This window comes from Mirounga leonina, unplaced genomic scaffold (assembly GCF_011800145.1).
Source record: "Mirounga leonina isolate KUSES-001 unplaced genomic scaffold, KU_Mleo_1.0 Mir_165, whole genome shotgun sequence".
Classification (NCBI taxonomy): Eukaryota; Metazoa; Chordata; class Mammalia; order Carnivora; family Phocidae; genus Mirounga; species Mirounga leonina.
Genome location: NW_023270415.1, coordinates 49,016,358 through 49,033,070, shown reverse-complemented (window position 1 = coordinate 49,033,070; position 16,713 = coordinate 49,016,358). Strand labels below are relative to the sequence as shown.

At 42.2% G+C, this 16,713-nt stretch overlaps 1 protein-coding gene across 1 annotated transcript; it reads right to left on the bottom strand.

Moving 5' to 3' along the window:
• Positions 1 to 3,442: 3,442 nt before the first annotated feature.
• On the bottom strand, positions 3,443 to 14,952 carry CTHRC1 (collagen triple helix repeat containing 1). The gene is made up of 4 exons (XM_035011101.1): positions 14,665 to 14,952; positions 9,334 to 9,555; positions 7,102 to 7,318; positions 3,443 to 3,974 (listed from the first exon to the last, which is right to left on the bottom strand). The coding sequence occupies exons 1-4, from the start codon at positions 14,815 to 14,817 to the stop codon at positions 3,832 to 3,834; spliced, it is 735 nt and encodes a 244-aa protein (XP_034866992.1). The 5' UTR covers positions 14,818 to 14,952; the 3' UTR covers positions 3,443 to 3,831.
• Positions 14,953 to 16,713: the final 1,761 nt, after the last annotated feature.

Here is a 16,713-nt window from a genome sequence, read left to right as displayed (position 1 = left end):
TCAACACAGCTGCAAGGAATTGGATGCTGCTAACAATCACATGAGCTGACAAGAGAATCCTGAGTGTCAGATGAGACAACTGAGCCAATATTTTGATTTCAGCCTAGTGACACCACGAGCAGAAGACTCAACTAACCTGTACCTAGACCCTTGGCCCACAGAAACCATGAGATAAATAAATTTGTGTTGTCTTAGTCTACTAAATTAGTTATGCAGTCAACAGAAAACTAGCACAGTCCCATCTTCCAATTCAGCGGAACTACTTTTGTGTCCCCTGGTGGAAGCAGTCCCCTCTTGGATACCAAGATCTCCAAACCAGCCATTCAAGGTTGCCAGGACAGGAAGCAAAAAGTCTACAAATGAGTTATTAGGTATAATAGTGAGAGAACACGCTCTCACTTCCACTGCTTGTATTCTGGCTACAGGAGAGATAACAGCATATAATGATTTCTGATCCAAGCACATAGTGTGTCTTGTAAGACAAAACCCCATTCTTCTAGGATGCTGTCTATTGACTGGTACCATAATGAGTCCTCAATAAGCCATTTCACCTTTCCTTTAGACTAGGCACTCCCAGGTGATGGGGTATGTAGTAAGACCAGTTAATTCCATGTGGTGAGCCCCATTGCTGCACTTCTCTGTTGTAAAATGAGGTTTCTGGATCTGGAGCAGTGCGGAGTAGAATGCCATGACAGTGGTTAAGGCATTCTGTAGGTCCATGCATAGTAGTGCTGGCGGAAGTATTATGGGCATGGAGGGCAAATCTATATCCAGAATATATGTCTATTTGCATGAGAAAGAATCTCTGCCCCTCCATGGTAGAAGAGGTCCACTAGGTGTCTGGCTTGTCCTCTCAGGGAATGGTGCCAATATTACATACTCAATGCTGGTCTCTAAGTAGTAACATTAGCCAGGCCAACCTTTTAAGGGAAATTCCATGCTGTTGAATAGCCTCCATCCTTGCCACCATGGCCCCTTTGTTCATGGGTCCATTGAACTAGCACTGGCGTGGCTGGGGAAAGGAGCTGACATCAATAGTGTGTTATTTTGTCTATCTCATTATTAAGAGCCTCCTCTGCAATGGATGTTCTTTGGTAGACATTCACATGGAACCCAAGTATCTTCACAGTCTGTGCCAATTTAAAGAGGTCTGAACTAACTTGTCCCCACCCAAAATGTTCTTAATCCCAGTCCCATTTCTCAAAATTTTTACCCATCTTGGTTAACTTCTCTTTTCAACATTATTTCATCTAGACTCCTTTTCACCCACTTTTCCTTTCCAGATATTCTGAAGCAAATTCCAGACATCATATCACTTTACCTTAAATATCGCAGGACCTCTAAAACATAAACATTATTCAAAAATAACCACAATATGGGGTGCCTGGCTGGCTCAGTGGAGCATATGACTCTTGATCTCGGGTTTGTGAATCTGAGCCCCATGTTGGGTGTAGAGATTACTTAAAAATAAAATCTTTTTTTTTAAATATTTTATTTATTTGAGATAGTGAATGAGAGAGAGAGAGAGCATGAGTGAGAGGGGGGGCAGAGGGAAAGGGCAAAGCAGGCTCCCCACTGAGCAGGAAGCCCTATGCAGGGCTTGATCCTAGAACCCCAGGATCATGACCTGAGCCAAAGGCAGATGCTTAACCAACTGAGCCATCCAGGTGCCCCTTAAAAATAAAATCTTAAAAAAAAAAAAGTTCAAAAAAATAACAATACCATTATCATACCTAAAAAATAAGTAATTATTTGATATCAAATATCCAGTTAATGTTCAAATGTCCTCAACTATCTCAAGCATCCAATTAAAGTTCAAACATTGAGATGGATTGATATGATAGTAAATCTCTTTTAATCCATGTTTTTTCTTTCTCTTGTTTTGCAATTTATTTTTTGTTGAAGAAACCAAGTTGTCTTTCAAGTTTCCCACAGTCTAGATTTGCTGATTATGATTATGTCAATTAACATGTTCTTCTATCCCTTGAAAATATTCCTAAAATTTAAGGGTTATATCTGGAAGCTATATCAAATCCAAGTTTGATTGTTTCTTGGCAAAACTACTTCTTGGGTGGTATTACATACTTTCATTAAGAGGTACATAGTCTGGTCCCTCCCTTTTTGGAATGTTATCAGTCACTGATGGTCATTGCTAGATCCCTTAATTTGTGAGGGGTTGCAAATTTGATATTCTAATTCCATCACTCTTCATTTGTTATCTATACCAATACACACTACAAAATACACACACACACTTCTATAAGGACAAATTTCCCTTCATCAACAATTTGGTCACCCAGAAATGTGGTTCATATTGAGAAAGTAGAATAAACGCTTGTTTTTTTCTATTTACCAATTTTCAAAGTAACAAGTTGGTTTGCTGGCATCCTCCAAGTTGACCAATGAAATTTGTTAATATCATTATGAACTCCTGCATTAAAACATATTTGATGTGTTGCAAACCATTGCAGTTATTATCTTTATTGACACTTACATTGTACCATCGTTGCCAGTGGGAACCAATTCAAGCTGGATCTTGGATCCTTTTCAGTTGTCTTTCAGAGCTGCCTTGTTTTCCAGTATGCCACGATGTTCCAGACTCACACTGTACATTTCCTGCCCCAGAGCTGAAATCACCCATTTCTTCAAGGAGGCTTAGTTCCTTTTAGTAGGAAATGGAATGTGGAGATCTCAGTCGGGGTGTTACCCGACTTGTCATCATTTCTAAGCCTTTTCTAGGTCATTGTTTGCAGGCCAAAAACTAGGAGGCTTTATTGTTATTGTTTTATAGGCTTCTTTAAGATAAAGTACTTCAGGAGTTCCTGATACTTCCAATTCAAGGCCAGGATTCACCTAACTTTATCAGTCTGACATCTGTACTTCCTTCATCATGAATTCTTTCTGATCACCTCAGCCAGAGGTAATAGAACATCCTTTGAATTGTACCACCCCTCAATCAACTTTTATGTCAATCAACTTTTATGTCAATCAACATATTGATCTTTGATTTATTGTTATTTTTGTATATATCTTATCTTCCCTACCAAGTGGCAAGCAGTTTGAGGACAGAATTCCTCTTTTTATTCTTTGTTAAAAATAATGATCTTTTTGGGCGCCTGGGTGGCTCAGTCATTAAGCGTCTGCCTTCAGCTCAGGTCATGATCCCAGGGTCCTGGGAAAGAGCCCCGCATCGGACTCCCTGCCCCGCGGGAAGCCTGCTTCTTTCTCTCCCACTCCCCCTGCTTGTGTTCCCTCTCTCTCTCTGTCAAATAAATAAATAAAATCTTAAAAAAAAAATAACCTTTTTATTCTTTGTTAAAGATAAAATTCCAAAAATGCTAATGTATTTCCTGACAGGTAAATATCCTTTTTTTCTTTATATTCTTCAAAATATGGAACTCTAATTTTACTGGCAATTAGGTTAACATACTGAAGTTGTTTGAAATAACTTTTATTTCACAGATATAAAACAGTTCTGAACATTTACAACTTGTACAAAGCACTGGTATGTTAGCCTTTCTGTTTTAAAAAGTGCTATCCTAAAAGAATAGAAGAAGTTCAAGACCACAATGACATTCCAAATTATAGGTACAGGGAATGGGGAATATGAAGAAAGTATTCTAATCAACTACAAAATCCTGAAACCATTTTTGATGGAAGGAAAATGAATAATACTGGATTTTCAAACAGTGTGAAATCACACTTTGGTCTGAAACACGTTTCGCTTTGCTTTTTATTCAGATGTATACATAAAAATTATATAAAAATGCCACTAAAATGAACCCTTCAAAGGCTTAATTAAAAAGAGGTAGGGAATGAAAATTAAAGGATTTATTTTGGCAGTTCTTCAATAATGATGCGAGATACTGAATTCCATCCAGTAGAGGCGTCTCCTTTCGGGTAATCCGAACAAGTCCCAACCCAGATGGCAACATCCACTAATCCAGCTCCAATTCCTTCACAAAGCCCTTCCACTGCAGAACAGAGATGAAAGTTAGAGCTTTCTTTAGAACAAAAAGCAAAAATCTTCACCTAAATGTTATTACTTTAGCAAAGTAGGTGACAAATCTATTGAATGCACAGTGAATTAAAAATTCTAATGCTCAATAAGGACTTCATAAAGATAAGGTCTCTTTTTCTTACCACATAAATATTTTTTAAAAACCTATATCTACCCATCTGATGATATAAGCTGAACAGGCAGTTTTCTTGCAGGTTTCAGCCATAAAACCAGAATCTGTTTAGTTACTGAAAGTTACCGTTTAGGTGACTGAAAACAAAAAAGCAATTTATTTGACTAAACAAAGGAAGCCAAGACTTTTATTTGCTTTGCAGGTCTTTTTTAAAGAAAGCCTGTTCTAACACTTACCTATACACTTGATGCATAGAAGAAAGGACTTTTGTAACATTAAAAGAAATTCTAGCATAATCATTATACCAGTCCTTCGATCTGGGAATCCCATTGTACATGGACTTTCCTCACCGTGAACAAACAAACAATCTTGCTTTTCCTCTATGTTCTTATGCTTTATAAATATACGACTTTTCTCAGGGTCTCTGGACTTTCACATACTAATATACAACTTGCAGTCTATCTTACCAAGATCCTTCTATATTAAAAAAAAAAAAAAAATCCCCCAATGGTCATTTTAACAGACAAAAAGGTATGTGTCTGTGTAAGGGGGTAAAGGAACCAGAGGTTGCCAGATTCTTTCAGAAAATGAGTCCTGACATACAAGTAGTGTAGGGATTGCCATCATGTGACTGGTCAGGTTTCCCATCTGGTAGGTTAGTACATTCCAACTGAGCCTCGGGATGTAGTGCTGGAGCAATCTTCTTCCTTGAGCTGACACATCAATGAATCTAAGGTAAGTCCCTCAGAATCCAGACTTGACTGGTTCAGGCCCCTTTCAAAGCTGGGAGAACGAAGCAGTGTGGCCACAATCCCATTTAATCTAGCACCACACCGAGTGAGAATGCCCAGAAATACTCATGTTCTCCCAAGTTCTGCACGTCCATGGCCTAGAAACTTGTTCACCTCACGCTACAGGCCGTAAGACAAATTTGGGTCTAGCATCAGTCTCACATGAGGAGAATCAAATGGTCACTTCACGGTCTTTAACCTGTGCAGTAATATTTTTTGAATGAATGAACATTTTTGCTATGATAAGGTAATATTGCTACTTATTAAGCACCTAAAATATGTTGGATTAGGGGGTTCTAGACCTGTTTTCCTCTTGGCCCTAGGTAACAAGGTGACATTCAAATGTTTTTCAAACTCCCCATGGGCATATCCAAGGCTCTAAGTCATCCTCAATGTGCTAAGTGTGTCTCCTTTCTCTCAAGAAAGAGTTTCAGTGTATGAGGGAAAGTGATTTTATTGCAGAGGTAACCTTCTATCATCTTAATACAAAAACTGTTATAAATAACAAATTACTTCTGACATTCCACCCAAGTGATCACACCAAATAAATTTCTACACCATGGTCGGGAACTGCTATGTTAAATAAGTTATAAAGCATATGCATGTATAGGGCACAGTTCCTGGGCCTGAGGGCTTATATTACAGCAAGATATTAGCACAAACACCTTAAAGGTAATACAGTAGAAAGTAAGTTGCTTATACCAACTATTTTTATCACATACATACTATAGAGTATGTAATGTTTAATATATATACTTATATATATAATTTAATAACATATATACTAAACATATATCACTTCCTAATTAAATTTTGATGTTATATCTAGATTTTTCTTATTGTAGAGACTGCTTCTCAGATGGAAAACACATCATCCTTTCCAGCACAAGTATCTAAGGACTTAGTGATGAAGCTTTTTAACCTGATCAAAGAGAGGGCTGGGGAGACAAGACGGCAGGCAAGGAGCTGGTTTCTGCTCTCTTGAACACTGATTCTACTGTCCTGCATAACACACTTTATTTCCCTGGACCTTCTCTATAGGCCAAGAGAGGGGGTTCAAATATCTTCTTTATGTCTCAAGGATAGTGTGGGGATTTGAGGAATAATGCAGAAGGGATGCCCTTGATATCTCAGGAATAAACGTGCTCTGTTAATTTTTGGGTTCAGTATCTGACTTGGATCCCCAAAGCATGCTGAAATAGAATTTCCTCTATTAACAGTGGAGGGATCTCTTCTCTTCCCTCTGCCATTTTTTAAGTACAAGGTTAGTGAGAAATCCCTGCAAGACATCAGGGGAATGAAGCTAGTGATACATACATCTTGTGATTCTCCCAGCAGGGACTGTCATGATGTACAATCCCACTGCAACTCAAGAAACCAAAATGGCCAGCAGCCAAATATCGATAGAGGTGTGTCTGGGTGAGGACATTAATAGACACCCCGACCCCTTCTATTTCTTTGGTATCTTCCAAGCTTTCTTTAATGAACCTTAAAATAGAATAAAACAAACCAATAATTTTTTTTTCTTACAGCTTAAGTGACCACTGGTTTAAATGAATGTCTTTTCTCTTATACTAGGCAGAAACAAAGAATGCACTATAGAAATGTCCTCTTTTACAAATTCAGCAGACAATATCTATCCTTTTAAAGGACAAGGTGGAGAAATAATCTCCTTATCAAGTGGATCTCAACCTTGGCTGAGCATTAGACTACCTGGAAACGATTCTGAAATCCCAGGGCCTTGGCTGCATCTAGACCCATTAAGTCAGACTCCCTGGAAGGGTGGTACCCAGGTATGGGGATTTTTTTAAGTTCCGTAGTTGAGCCTAATGTGTAGCCAGGGTTGAAAACCACTGCTCTGTGGCATTATGGGCTGTTTTGCCATTTCATCTAATTCAGTGATTTTCAACCTTGGGGATCTTTAAAAAAAAAAAAATACGGTATTATCCCCAGAGATTCTGATTCAGTTCGTCAGAGACAGAGCCCAGTTATCTGCACATTTTTTTAAAGATCCATTTCAGGGAATTCTGAATGCAACCAGAGTGAGTAGTTAGGTACTGAAAACTTGCTATAGGTCTCTTTATCACAGGCTGGGGAACCAACATGATCGTGGCTTTAAGACCAGTCTTTGGTGTCCAAAGTCATCAGGCACATCCTGCAGTCACTCTTCCACGTACCAGAAGAAGTGCGATGAATATTAATTGTTGAATTGAGTTCGGGGCTTCCTTGGTCCAAATAAATGATGGCTTCGATGGGAAGAGGTCCTGAACATTCAGCTCCATTGAACGTGAAATACCAACGCTGACAGCATGCGTTCCTGCATTTTAACCGAAGGGAGCCACTGAACAAAACCCTCAGAGCGCTGTTTGAGCGCATCTTCGTAAATGTACACTCCTATCACAAACACAGAAATAGGGTTCAATTAGCATTTTCAGTCTTCATTCAAAAGATGCTTTCAAGTTGTAGTGTGAATGTTATTCAATTTTCCTTTTCCTCAAACTACATTTTAAAAAGCTTAGCTTTTACAGAAGGAGAGAGATTCTCTGCAAGGCAGAGAAGAGACTCATATTGATATTAGACACTCTAAGAAAATCAAATTATGGCATTCTTAGAATTCTTCACACCACGGAAGGTATCTTTTAGTCTTACTCAAAACAGCTGGTCTTCAGTATTTTAAGCCAAACCAGTCTATGTATTTACTTTTCTTTTTTCATTCCAAAAATATTTCCTGAGCCCTACGTGCTGGATGCTACAGTTAACGACAGTAAATGAAACAGAATCTCTGCTCTCATGGAACTTATATTCTAGACTATATATTTATTCTTGACCAGTTTCTTTTTGCGCAACAGCAAACAGTATCAGGGGTAAAGCAGAGGTGGAGGTTTTTAGGTTTATATAATGACACAATGAGAAGGCCCCGGGTTTTTTCTCTAATTACTCTTTGCAAAATTTGTCTCTCTACTGGCTCATGGTCTACTATCCTTTACTTTCAGAAAGCTCCCAAACTCATTCTGACCGCTCCTAAAAGAAACTTAAAAACATATTAATAATTCAGAGTGCACAGGGATAGTTTCAGAGAGAACTCAGCAACTTTTGATGAACTATAAATAAGTAACCAGTCTATCAATGTCAGGAGTTTAAAGAAGCAGGCAACATTTTAACACATTTAAACACAATGCTTTCTAAGAAGTAACAGGAAAATAAAAATGGTCACAGTCACCAAAACTCTGGAGGCTCTATGGAAATTCTAGTACAAAAAATCAAATCAAGACAGCCTCAAACATTTTTATAGATAATGGAACAGACAGTAAAGAGCTGAGATGAGGAGCATCTCAGAGTTCTGTGAAAGTAAGATCTCTTCTACTTGCATTTGCCTGGTGGTAGGAGTGGTTGATATCAAGGAATAATGTATTGTTGAATAATAATAATATACACACGGAACCATGTACAGAGTTGGTCGACAAAAGAAAGAGCCTTAGGAATAGCACCAGTTTCTTCAATTCTGTGCCATCCCAGTCGTCTGGCCAGTTACCTTTAAAGCAAACACTAATTAAAGTGACTGAATCATTAACCAAAATGCGTTGCTAGACAGGCTCTTTTGAGTACTTTTCCCCCCTAAATGTTGCAGAAAAATTTTAAATGCTTACTGTTGTACATCTCTGGTCCGTTCCACTTCTCGTAAGCTTAGTAATTTTAAGCCACATCTGCTACCCAGAATAAGGACAAATACCAATGGACTTCCCACTTGGGAGATCATTCCTATCACAGGGTTAGTTTCTTGGAAATTTCTTCCCACCCTTATGGTGTCTGGAGCCACAGCAGAATTTCTTATACTCATTTATTTATTTATTTATTTTAAAGATTTTATTTATTTATTTGACAGAGAGAGACACAGCGAGAGAGGGAACACAAGCAGGGGGACTGGGAGAGGGAGAAGCAGGCTTCCCACTAGGCAGGGAGCCCGATGCGATGCGCGGCTCCATCCCAGGACCCTGGGATCATGACCTGAGCTGAAGGCAGACGCTTAATGACTGAGCCACCCAGGAGCCCCTTTCTTATACTAATTTAAAGTTAAGTTCACTTTCAAACAAGATTGGAAAGTTGCTTACTGTCCAGCACAGATACTTATGCTCTCTCTTTTTGCTTGCGTTTTTAAAAAAGGAGTGTTATTTTAGATATTATTAGGTTTAAAATAACATGGTGATTTATTTGCCTTAGAAATACCTTTATAAAATTAACTCTGAAATGTTATCTTTTTTATTCATTAATTCTAACTTAGCCACAGGGTCCCTACTCCTTAATTTTGTAAAAGTCTTTTAGCAAAAATAAAATAAAATCTTAAATTCGCACTCAACTATGAACACTCTTAAGTTTTGCTTCAACTTTAAAATAATTCAGACTTCACTTACCGCAATTTTTCCAAGATCTATGCCATAATTGAGTGAACTCCATGAACACTGCTTGTAGTTAGGTGTCCAGGACTCCTCAAAGCTTTCCCTCAAGCATTCCCCCTTTTCTCCTTTGAATCCATCCCGACCTGGGATCCCAGGGGTACCGGGAATGCCATTGGCCCCAGGGCTTCCATCTCGCCCAGGCATCCCTGCAGGTCCTTGTAAGCACATTCCATTATACTAGAGCAGAAAAAGGAAAAGGGGACAAACCCTCATCATTCAAGATTCAAAGCTCTTTCTGATTAGTTGCATTCTTAAAAGATTTATTTTATTTATTTTAGAGAGGGAGAGCGAGCAGAAGGGGCAGAGAGAGAGGGAGACAAGAAGATACCCGCTGATCATGGAGCCCAACATGGGGCTTCGCTTGGGGCTCAATGGGGCTCGACTGGGGGCTCAGCTGGGGGTTCAATGAGGGGGGCTTGATCCCAGGACCCTGAGATCATGACATGAACTGAAACCAAGAGTTGGTCGCTTAACCAAGTGAGCCACCCAGGGGCCCCTAGAACTGCATTTATTTTGAGCCCTTGGAGTCAAGAATCCCTTCATACCACTTGCACATGTTCTAGATGAGTTATTATAGAGAACTGATTTTAAAGTTGTTTCTAAAATATTGAGATTTCTTTCCCATTTTTTTTTTGCACAGACTGCTCACACACACACACACACACACAGAGAAATCAAAAAAGACAAAATGTTTTCATTTGCCTGCCTTTTCTCTACTGCTTATTAAAAGCATACATGATTTAAAAAAAAAAAAAGCATACATGATTTTTAAATTGCTGTATTCCAGGGTGAACATAATTAGATATACTGCTTTTTTCTTCTAACCCTATATGTTGTAAAGCACTGTAAAGTATCATAATGATACTTTAAAAATTTTATGCAAACATTGCACTATTTTGGGATACTTAGGTTATTTCTATTTTTTCTATCATTAGTATTATTGTAATGAAAATTTTCACCCGTATAACTTTTTTTGTCTTTTGAATTATTTCCCTAAGACATAGTCCTAGGGATATAATTATCAAAAAATCTTAGTTAATAATTATCTTACACCAGCAATATCTTTGAATTGGATTGCACATCTCCCGCTTCTATTTTATGTGAAGGAAGTGTCATTAGATTAAAACTTCTGGCCTCCAACCTCACATCTCCTCAGGAGCAAATGGCCTGGTCACAGGTGACCACTGGTAAGTGCCACCAGTAAGGTGGCAGTAATCTCTCAAACCTCTTTTTTTTTTTTAAAGATTTTATTTATTTATTTGACAGAGAGAGAGATAGTGAGAGCAGGAACACAAGCAGGGGGAGTGGGAGAGGGAGAAGCAGGCTTCCCGCCGAGCAGGGAGCCCGATGTGGGACTCGATCCCAGGACCCTGGGATTATGACCTGAGCCGAAGGCAGATGCTTAACGACTGAGCCACCCAGGCACCCCTCTCTCAAACCTCTTAAGTGCCAGGATTCTCTCTGGTTTTCTTGGTGGGCCGACAGCAAGAGTATCAGGTAGAAATTAAGAGCATGGATTCTCTGGATTTTTAATCCTGGTTCCACTGCTTATTAGCTATGTGAGATAAGGCAACTTGCTCAACATTTCAGTGCCTGTTCCCTTCCCTGTATAAGAGGGAAAATAATAAAGATTCTTACCTGGCAGGGTTCGTGTGAGATTTAAGTGAGATCCTATATAAAACCGTGCTTAGACCCGTGCAGGGCACATAGTATGCACTGCGTATGTCAACCATGATGATTCTTATTACCCCCCAAGATCACGTGAGGCAGTGACACTGGGCAGGTGTGCCTACTCCCTTGGGGGAACCTTACCAGGGTCTAGACCTGGGACAGACAGCATTGGCAAACCCGTCGGCCAGCACGCACACACAAGCCACACACACCAACATAGTTGGGTATGTGGTAAAGGTAATATTTTATCTCCATCTGTCTAATTCCCCTGTCTTTTTTGGAATTGGTCCATTTATTAGGACCCCAACCTCAAATGCAATCCACTTAAATTTTTACTTTAACATTCCCCTATTGGTGTAAATTGTACTATCATTCTGTATAACGACACTGTCCAGTGAGAACAACAACAACAAAAACCAAGATTCCTTATATATTAAAATAACTTCTGGACTTAGACATGGTCATATCATAAAATCCAGCAATGCCGCTGCCTAGGAAGGATCCTCATGTACATAATGTTTCCCAATCAATTTCTTCTCACATCACCAATTTCATCTATCAAATCACTGATAAATGATTTTTGTCATGACTTTGGCCACTACCATTTTCCTGGTGTAAGAAAAGGCACTATTTATTTATTACCAAAGAAACACTAAAAGTGTTTAACAAAATTACAAATGTATTTAACAAAATTTGAAGACAAGCTAAAGTATAAAATATTCTAAAACAGTTTGGTTTATTTTAGACTTACTTTTCATTTTAGTAATCTCATTCACTTTCACTAGCAGATACATGTTTAGACATAGATTTCAAGTGGGAAGGGAGAAACAAGACCTGATTTTTTTTTTAAGATTTTTTTTTTTATTATTTATTCATTTGAGACACAGAGATAGAGAGAGAGAGAGAGCATGAGCAGTGGGAGAGGCAGAGGGAGAGGGAGAAGCAGACTCCCAGCCGAGCCAGGAGCCCGATGTGGGGCTCGATCCCAGGACCCCGGGATCACGACCTGAGCCGAAGGCAGACGCTTAACCATCTGAGCCACCCAGGCGCCCCATGATTTTTTTTTTTCACTATTATCCCTGCCCCCCCGGAGGCAAGATGATACACAAAGTTTTATTTTCCTATGTATCACTAGTTTTCAATCAGGGATGATTTTGTCCCCCAGGGTATACTTAGCAAATGTCTGGAGGCATTTTTGGTTGTCACAACTTGGGAGGGGAGGGTACCACTGGCATCTAATGGGGATAGGGACCGCGGGTGCTGCTAAACATCCTACGATGTGCAGGACGGTCCCCACAACAAAGAATTATCTAGCCCCAAATGTCAGTAGGGCCAAGGTTGAGAATGTTTATTCAGATTTTTATCTAAAACCTGCATTTCAGTGGCCACATAATTTTATTGAATTTGGTTCCACGGGTATTACATGTCCTCTTTCACTTTAAAAATGTTAACCCAGGGGCGCCTGGGTGGCTCAGATGGTTGGGCGTCTGCCTTCGGCTCAGGTCATGATCCCGGGGTCCTGGGATCGAGTCCCGCATCGGGCTCTCTGCTCCTTGGGAGCCTGCTTCTCCCTCTGCCTCTCTCTCTCTCTGTCTCTCATGAATGAATAAATAAAGTCTTTAACAAAAATAAAAATAAAAAATAAAAAATAAAAAATAAAAAAATAAAAATGGGGCGCCTGGGTGGCTCAGTTGGTTAAGCGACTGCTTTCGGCTCAGGTCATGATCCTGGAGTGCCGGGATCGAGTCCCACATCGGGCTCCCTGCTCGGCGGGGAGCCTGCTTCTCCCTCTGACCCTCCCCCCTCTCATGTGCTCTCTCTCTCTCATTCTCTCTGTCTCAAATAAATAAATAAATAAATATCTTTAAAAAAAATAAAATAAAATAAAATAAAAATAAAAATGTTAACCCAGCATAGGCTTAGTACTAGGCAGGCGTTCTGTAAATGTCTGTAGAATGAACCCCTGTTTTTCCACTGGCCACCAGGGGGCAGAGCTTGCTGGAAGCTTGAAAGGAACGCTTTGAAAGCTCCCGTACAAAGAAGTTGCTTCATAGAAACCTTCTTGAAACCTTCTCAGTGACCACATGAACATTTTTTTTTTCTCCAGCAAAACCAAACCTAATCTACAGGATGCACCTGAGCTTGGTTGCACAATAAGCTTTTCCAAGTTGGGCGAGAGTTGTGGGAAACCGCAGGTACTGTAAATCCGTGGAGGAAAAGAAAAAATTGCTAGCTTTATGGAGAAAAGGGGTATTTTGTGCATCATAATTACAAATTCATAAAATGCAAACTGCACATGAACCCCAGCCATTTGGTACAGTTTTAGGCAATTTAGACACTTAAAATAAAACCGTAGCCCTGAACACATTGTCTGCTTTGTGGAGCAAAATTACATAGCGCATCACCAAAAAGTGCAGTGTGCAATGGCAGGAATTTTTTTCCAGAGGTTTTGAATCTGGCATAGAACTAGCTGCCAGGGAGTTTGGTTTATTAGCTCAGTTTATAATGGCAGCTTAGAGAAACAGGTGTTTTGTTTTGTTTTTTATCAAAACAATGCCCCCCCACCTTAGGTCCTGCAATGCCTGTAAACGACACTTGTCTGCAAATAAGATTGGCCTAAGGACTGAAGTTTATTATGTGCCAAGGAATATGGTAGTTGTGAAAGGACAGCTCTTGACACAGGGCAGAGGACTGCTCTGCTCTCCACTGGGTTTGTTGACTTTTGGAGGGAAAGAGCTTTAAGCAAACAGACCTTCCCATAGATTAGACCCTCAGAAAGCACTTGGGCTGTTTGTTTTCTCTTCTGAAAACTGTCTTCTCCCTTAGCTCCACTGTGGTGCTCCTGCTTGGTGGCCACAGGCTGAGGACCCAGGGTATCTGGAAGGACTGACTGCCCATCTGCCTATAAACAGAACAATGACTTGGGTCCTGGGAAGGTTAGTGCAGGGTCCCTTCATTTTCCCCTTCTGGCCTTAATCCCTCTGAACCATTCCTGTCCTGAGCTGTGGTTGTCCGACAAAGTAAATTGCAGCCCACACTCCCTAGGAAGATGACCCAACATGACTCATAGTGTTCAAGTTACAAAGAGTTGGACGGATACTTTGTGAGGGTTATTATTCTCTCCTCCAGGCAGACGTGGCCACCAGCCCCAACACAGGACACGTCGCAGGGCTCTGGCCCAGGCCCACCCAGGGGAACAGCGAGTCCAGGTCTCCCAGACAGCTCCCAGGCCCACCTTCTAACCGACTCAAGCTTCTCATTCTCCCCCCTTGCCGCCCTAACCCTCTCTGTCCTCCCGGGGTGTTGGGGGTGGGGGGACGAGGCCCTCAGAGGCCAGAAATGTATTTTGGGACATCCCACCCGACCCACGTCGCATCTCCGCTCCAGCATTTGGGTCTCCCGTGCGAGTTCCATGTCCCCATGTTGGGGGTGGGGGGGACGGGCGCATTGCTCGCATTGCCCAGGTCATACCTTACACGCGGACTCCGACAAAGCGGGACACCCGGGCGCACGCACGACCCACAGACGCAGCTGTACAGACCACCCCCCACCCCACCAGCCGGACTCCCGTCGCCCCCGTGCGGCCCGCGGCTCTGTCCCCGCCGCCGGACTCACCAGGTCCACCACCTCCCTCTGCCGCAACAGAGCCTTTTGCTTCCCCTTGGGGCTCTCGGAGGCGCTCGACGGCGCCCGCAGCTGCAGCAGCAAGAGCAGCAGGAGGCCGAGGAGCCGCCGCGGGGAGGCGGCGGCGGGGCCGTGGGGGCGCATGGCGCGCGGCGGCCCCGGGACGCGCGGAGCAGGAGCACCAGGCGGAGACGCGGCGCCGGGACGTGATCAGAGTCTGGCCCCGCCGCGTTGCGAGGCCGCCGCAGGCTGTATCAATGCCCCTTTCACCGGCGTGTCCCTCCCTGCGTCCCTCCCGCCCCTCCGGACACCGAGTTTCCATCCTGTAATAGGCGGGAACCCCCACCCCAAGCCCGACACGGGGCGGGCCCACAGCCGGGCCCGCCCCCTCCGGCGCAGCCGCCCGGACCCCGGCAGAGAAGCCGCCTGCGGAGTCGGGGCGGGGGGGGGGGGGGGGGAGGCCACAGGTGGAGGCTTCCAGGCGGGGGTGGAGATGGCACCGCCTAAAGGAACATTGAGGGGCACGTGCCCTTACCGGGGTCCAGAAACCACCTTCAGGGGTTGTCAGACTGTCACAGTAGGCAAGCTCTTCTTCGGAGATGACATTTGGGGGCGGAGCAGGGGTGGGGGAGGAACCATAGGTATCATCGGGTTCTCCCAGGGGCCCATGACCTAACTGATTAAGAACCGATGTTTCATAAACCAAAAAGCAGACTCTTAAATACAGAGAACAAACTGGTGGTTGCCAAAGGGATGGTGGGTGGGGGGATGGGTGAAATAGATGAAGGGGATTAGGAGATATAAACTTTCAGTTAGAGAATAAGTCACTGAGGTGAAAAGTACATCATAGGAAATATAGTGGATACTATTGTAATAACCTTGTATGGTGACAGATCGTGATTACGCTTATTGTGGTGAGCACCGAGTGATGGTATAGAGTTGTTGAATCAATATGTTGTGCACCTGAAACTAATATAACATTGTATGTTAATTATACTTCAATAAACATTTTTTAAAAATACATTAAAAATGTAAAAAGAACTGATGTTTCAGGGCGCCTGGGTGGCTCAGTCGTTGGTCATGATCCCAGAGTCCTGGAATCGAGCCCTGCATTGGGCTCCCTGCATCAGCGGGAAGGCTGCTTCTCCCTCTCCCACTTGCCCTGCTTGTGTTCCCTCTCTCTCTGTGTCTCTCTCTGTCAAATAAATAAATAAAATCTTCAAAAAAAAAGAAAAAGAACTGATGTTTCATGAGCATTAACACTTACTAAGCACCAGGAACCACCCAGGCCACCAGATAGGGTCCTTTATACACCACTGGCTGAAATCTGGCAGGAGAGAGGTTTTGCCACACCTGGAACAACGTGGAGGTTGTTGACAGAATGGCAATGCTGCTGAGGTCAAATTCATCTCAGCAAGGTTCTCTTTAGAGACCCATCCAGTTTCCTGGAAGTTGCAGTAGACCCAACCGATGGACATTACAGAAAAGGAACAGTGGCAGGGGAGCATGTCAGGGCATTTGGAGGAATGCTCCCTCCTGGGCCACTGCCTAACTGCAAGTAAATTTCATTCCTGTTTGTCAGAAGAAGCAAAAATCCAATGGGTTCTAAAGCCAGGACTGGCTACATAATTTTCAGGGCTCAGTGCAAAATGAAAATGCAGGGTCCTTTGTTTAAAAAAATTGTTAAGAATTTCAAGACAGTTTTAACAGAACTATATACCAAGCATAGGATTCTTTTAAGCATAGCTGCACAGGTCACTCACGCATGAGACAGCCCTGCATAAAGCTGAACAAGGTCCCCGCTGGTGCCTTTATGTGCCAAACCACTGCGGTGGCAGCAATCTATAGGCTGGAGAGGAGGGGAGGGCACCCCCAGAGGGTATCCAATCGCAACTCCTGCTGCAGTTCCACCCAGGGAGTTCAAATGGTCCTTCTCTGTGTAAATTTGGGGGTCCAGATTGGATTTTTAGAAAACAGCTCATCTTGTATTACCATCCACGTGCTTTTTTTCCCCATTTCTTTTGCTTAAAAAAAAACTTT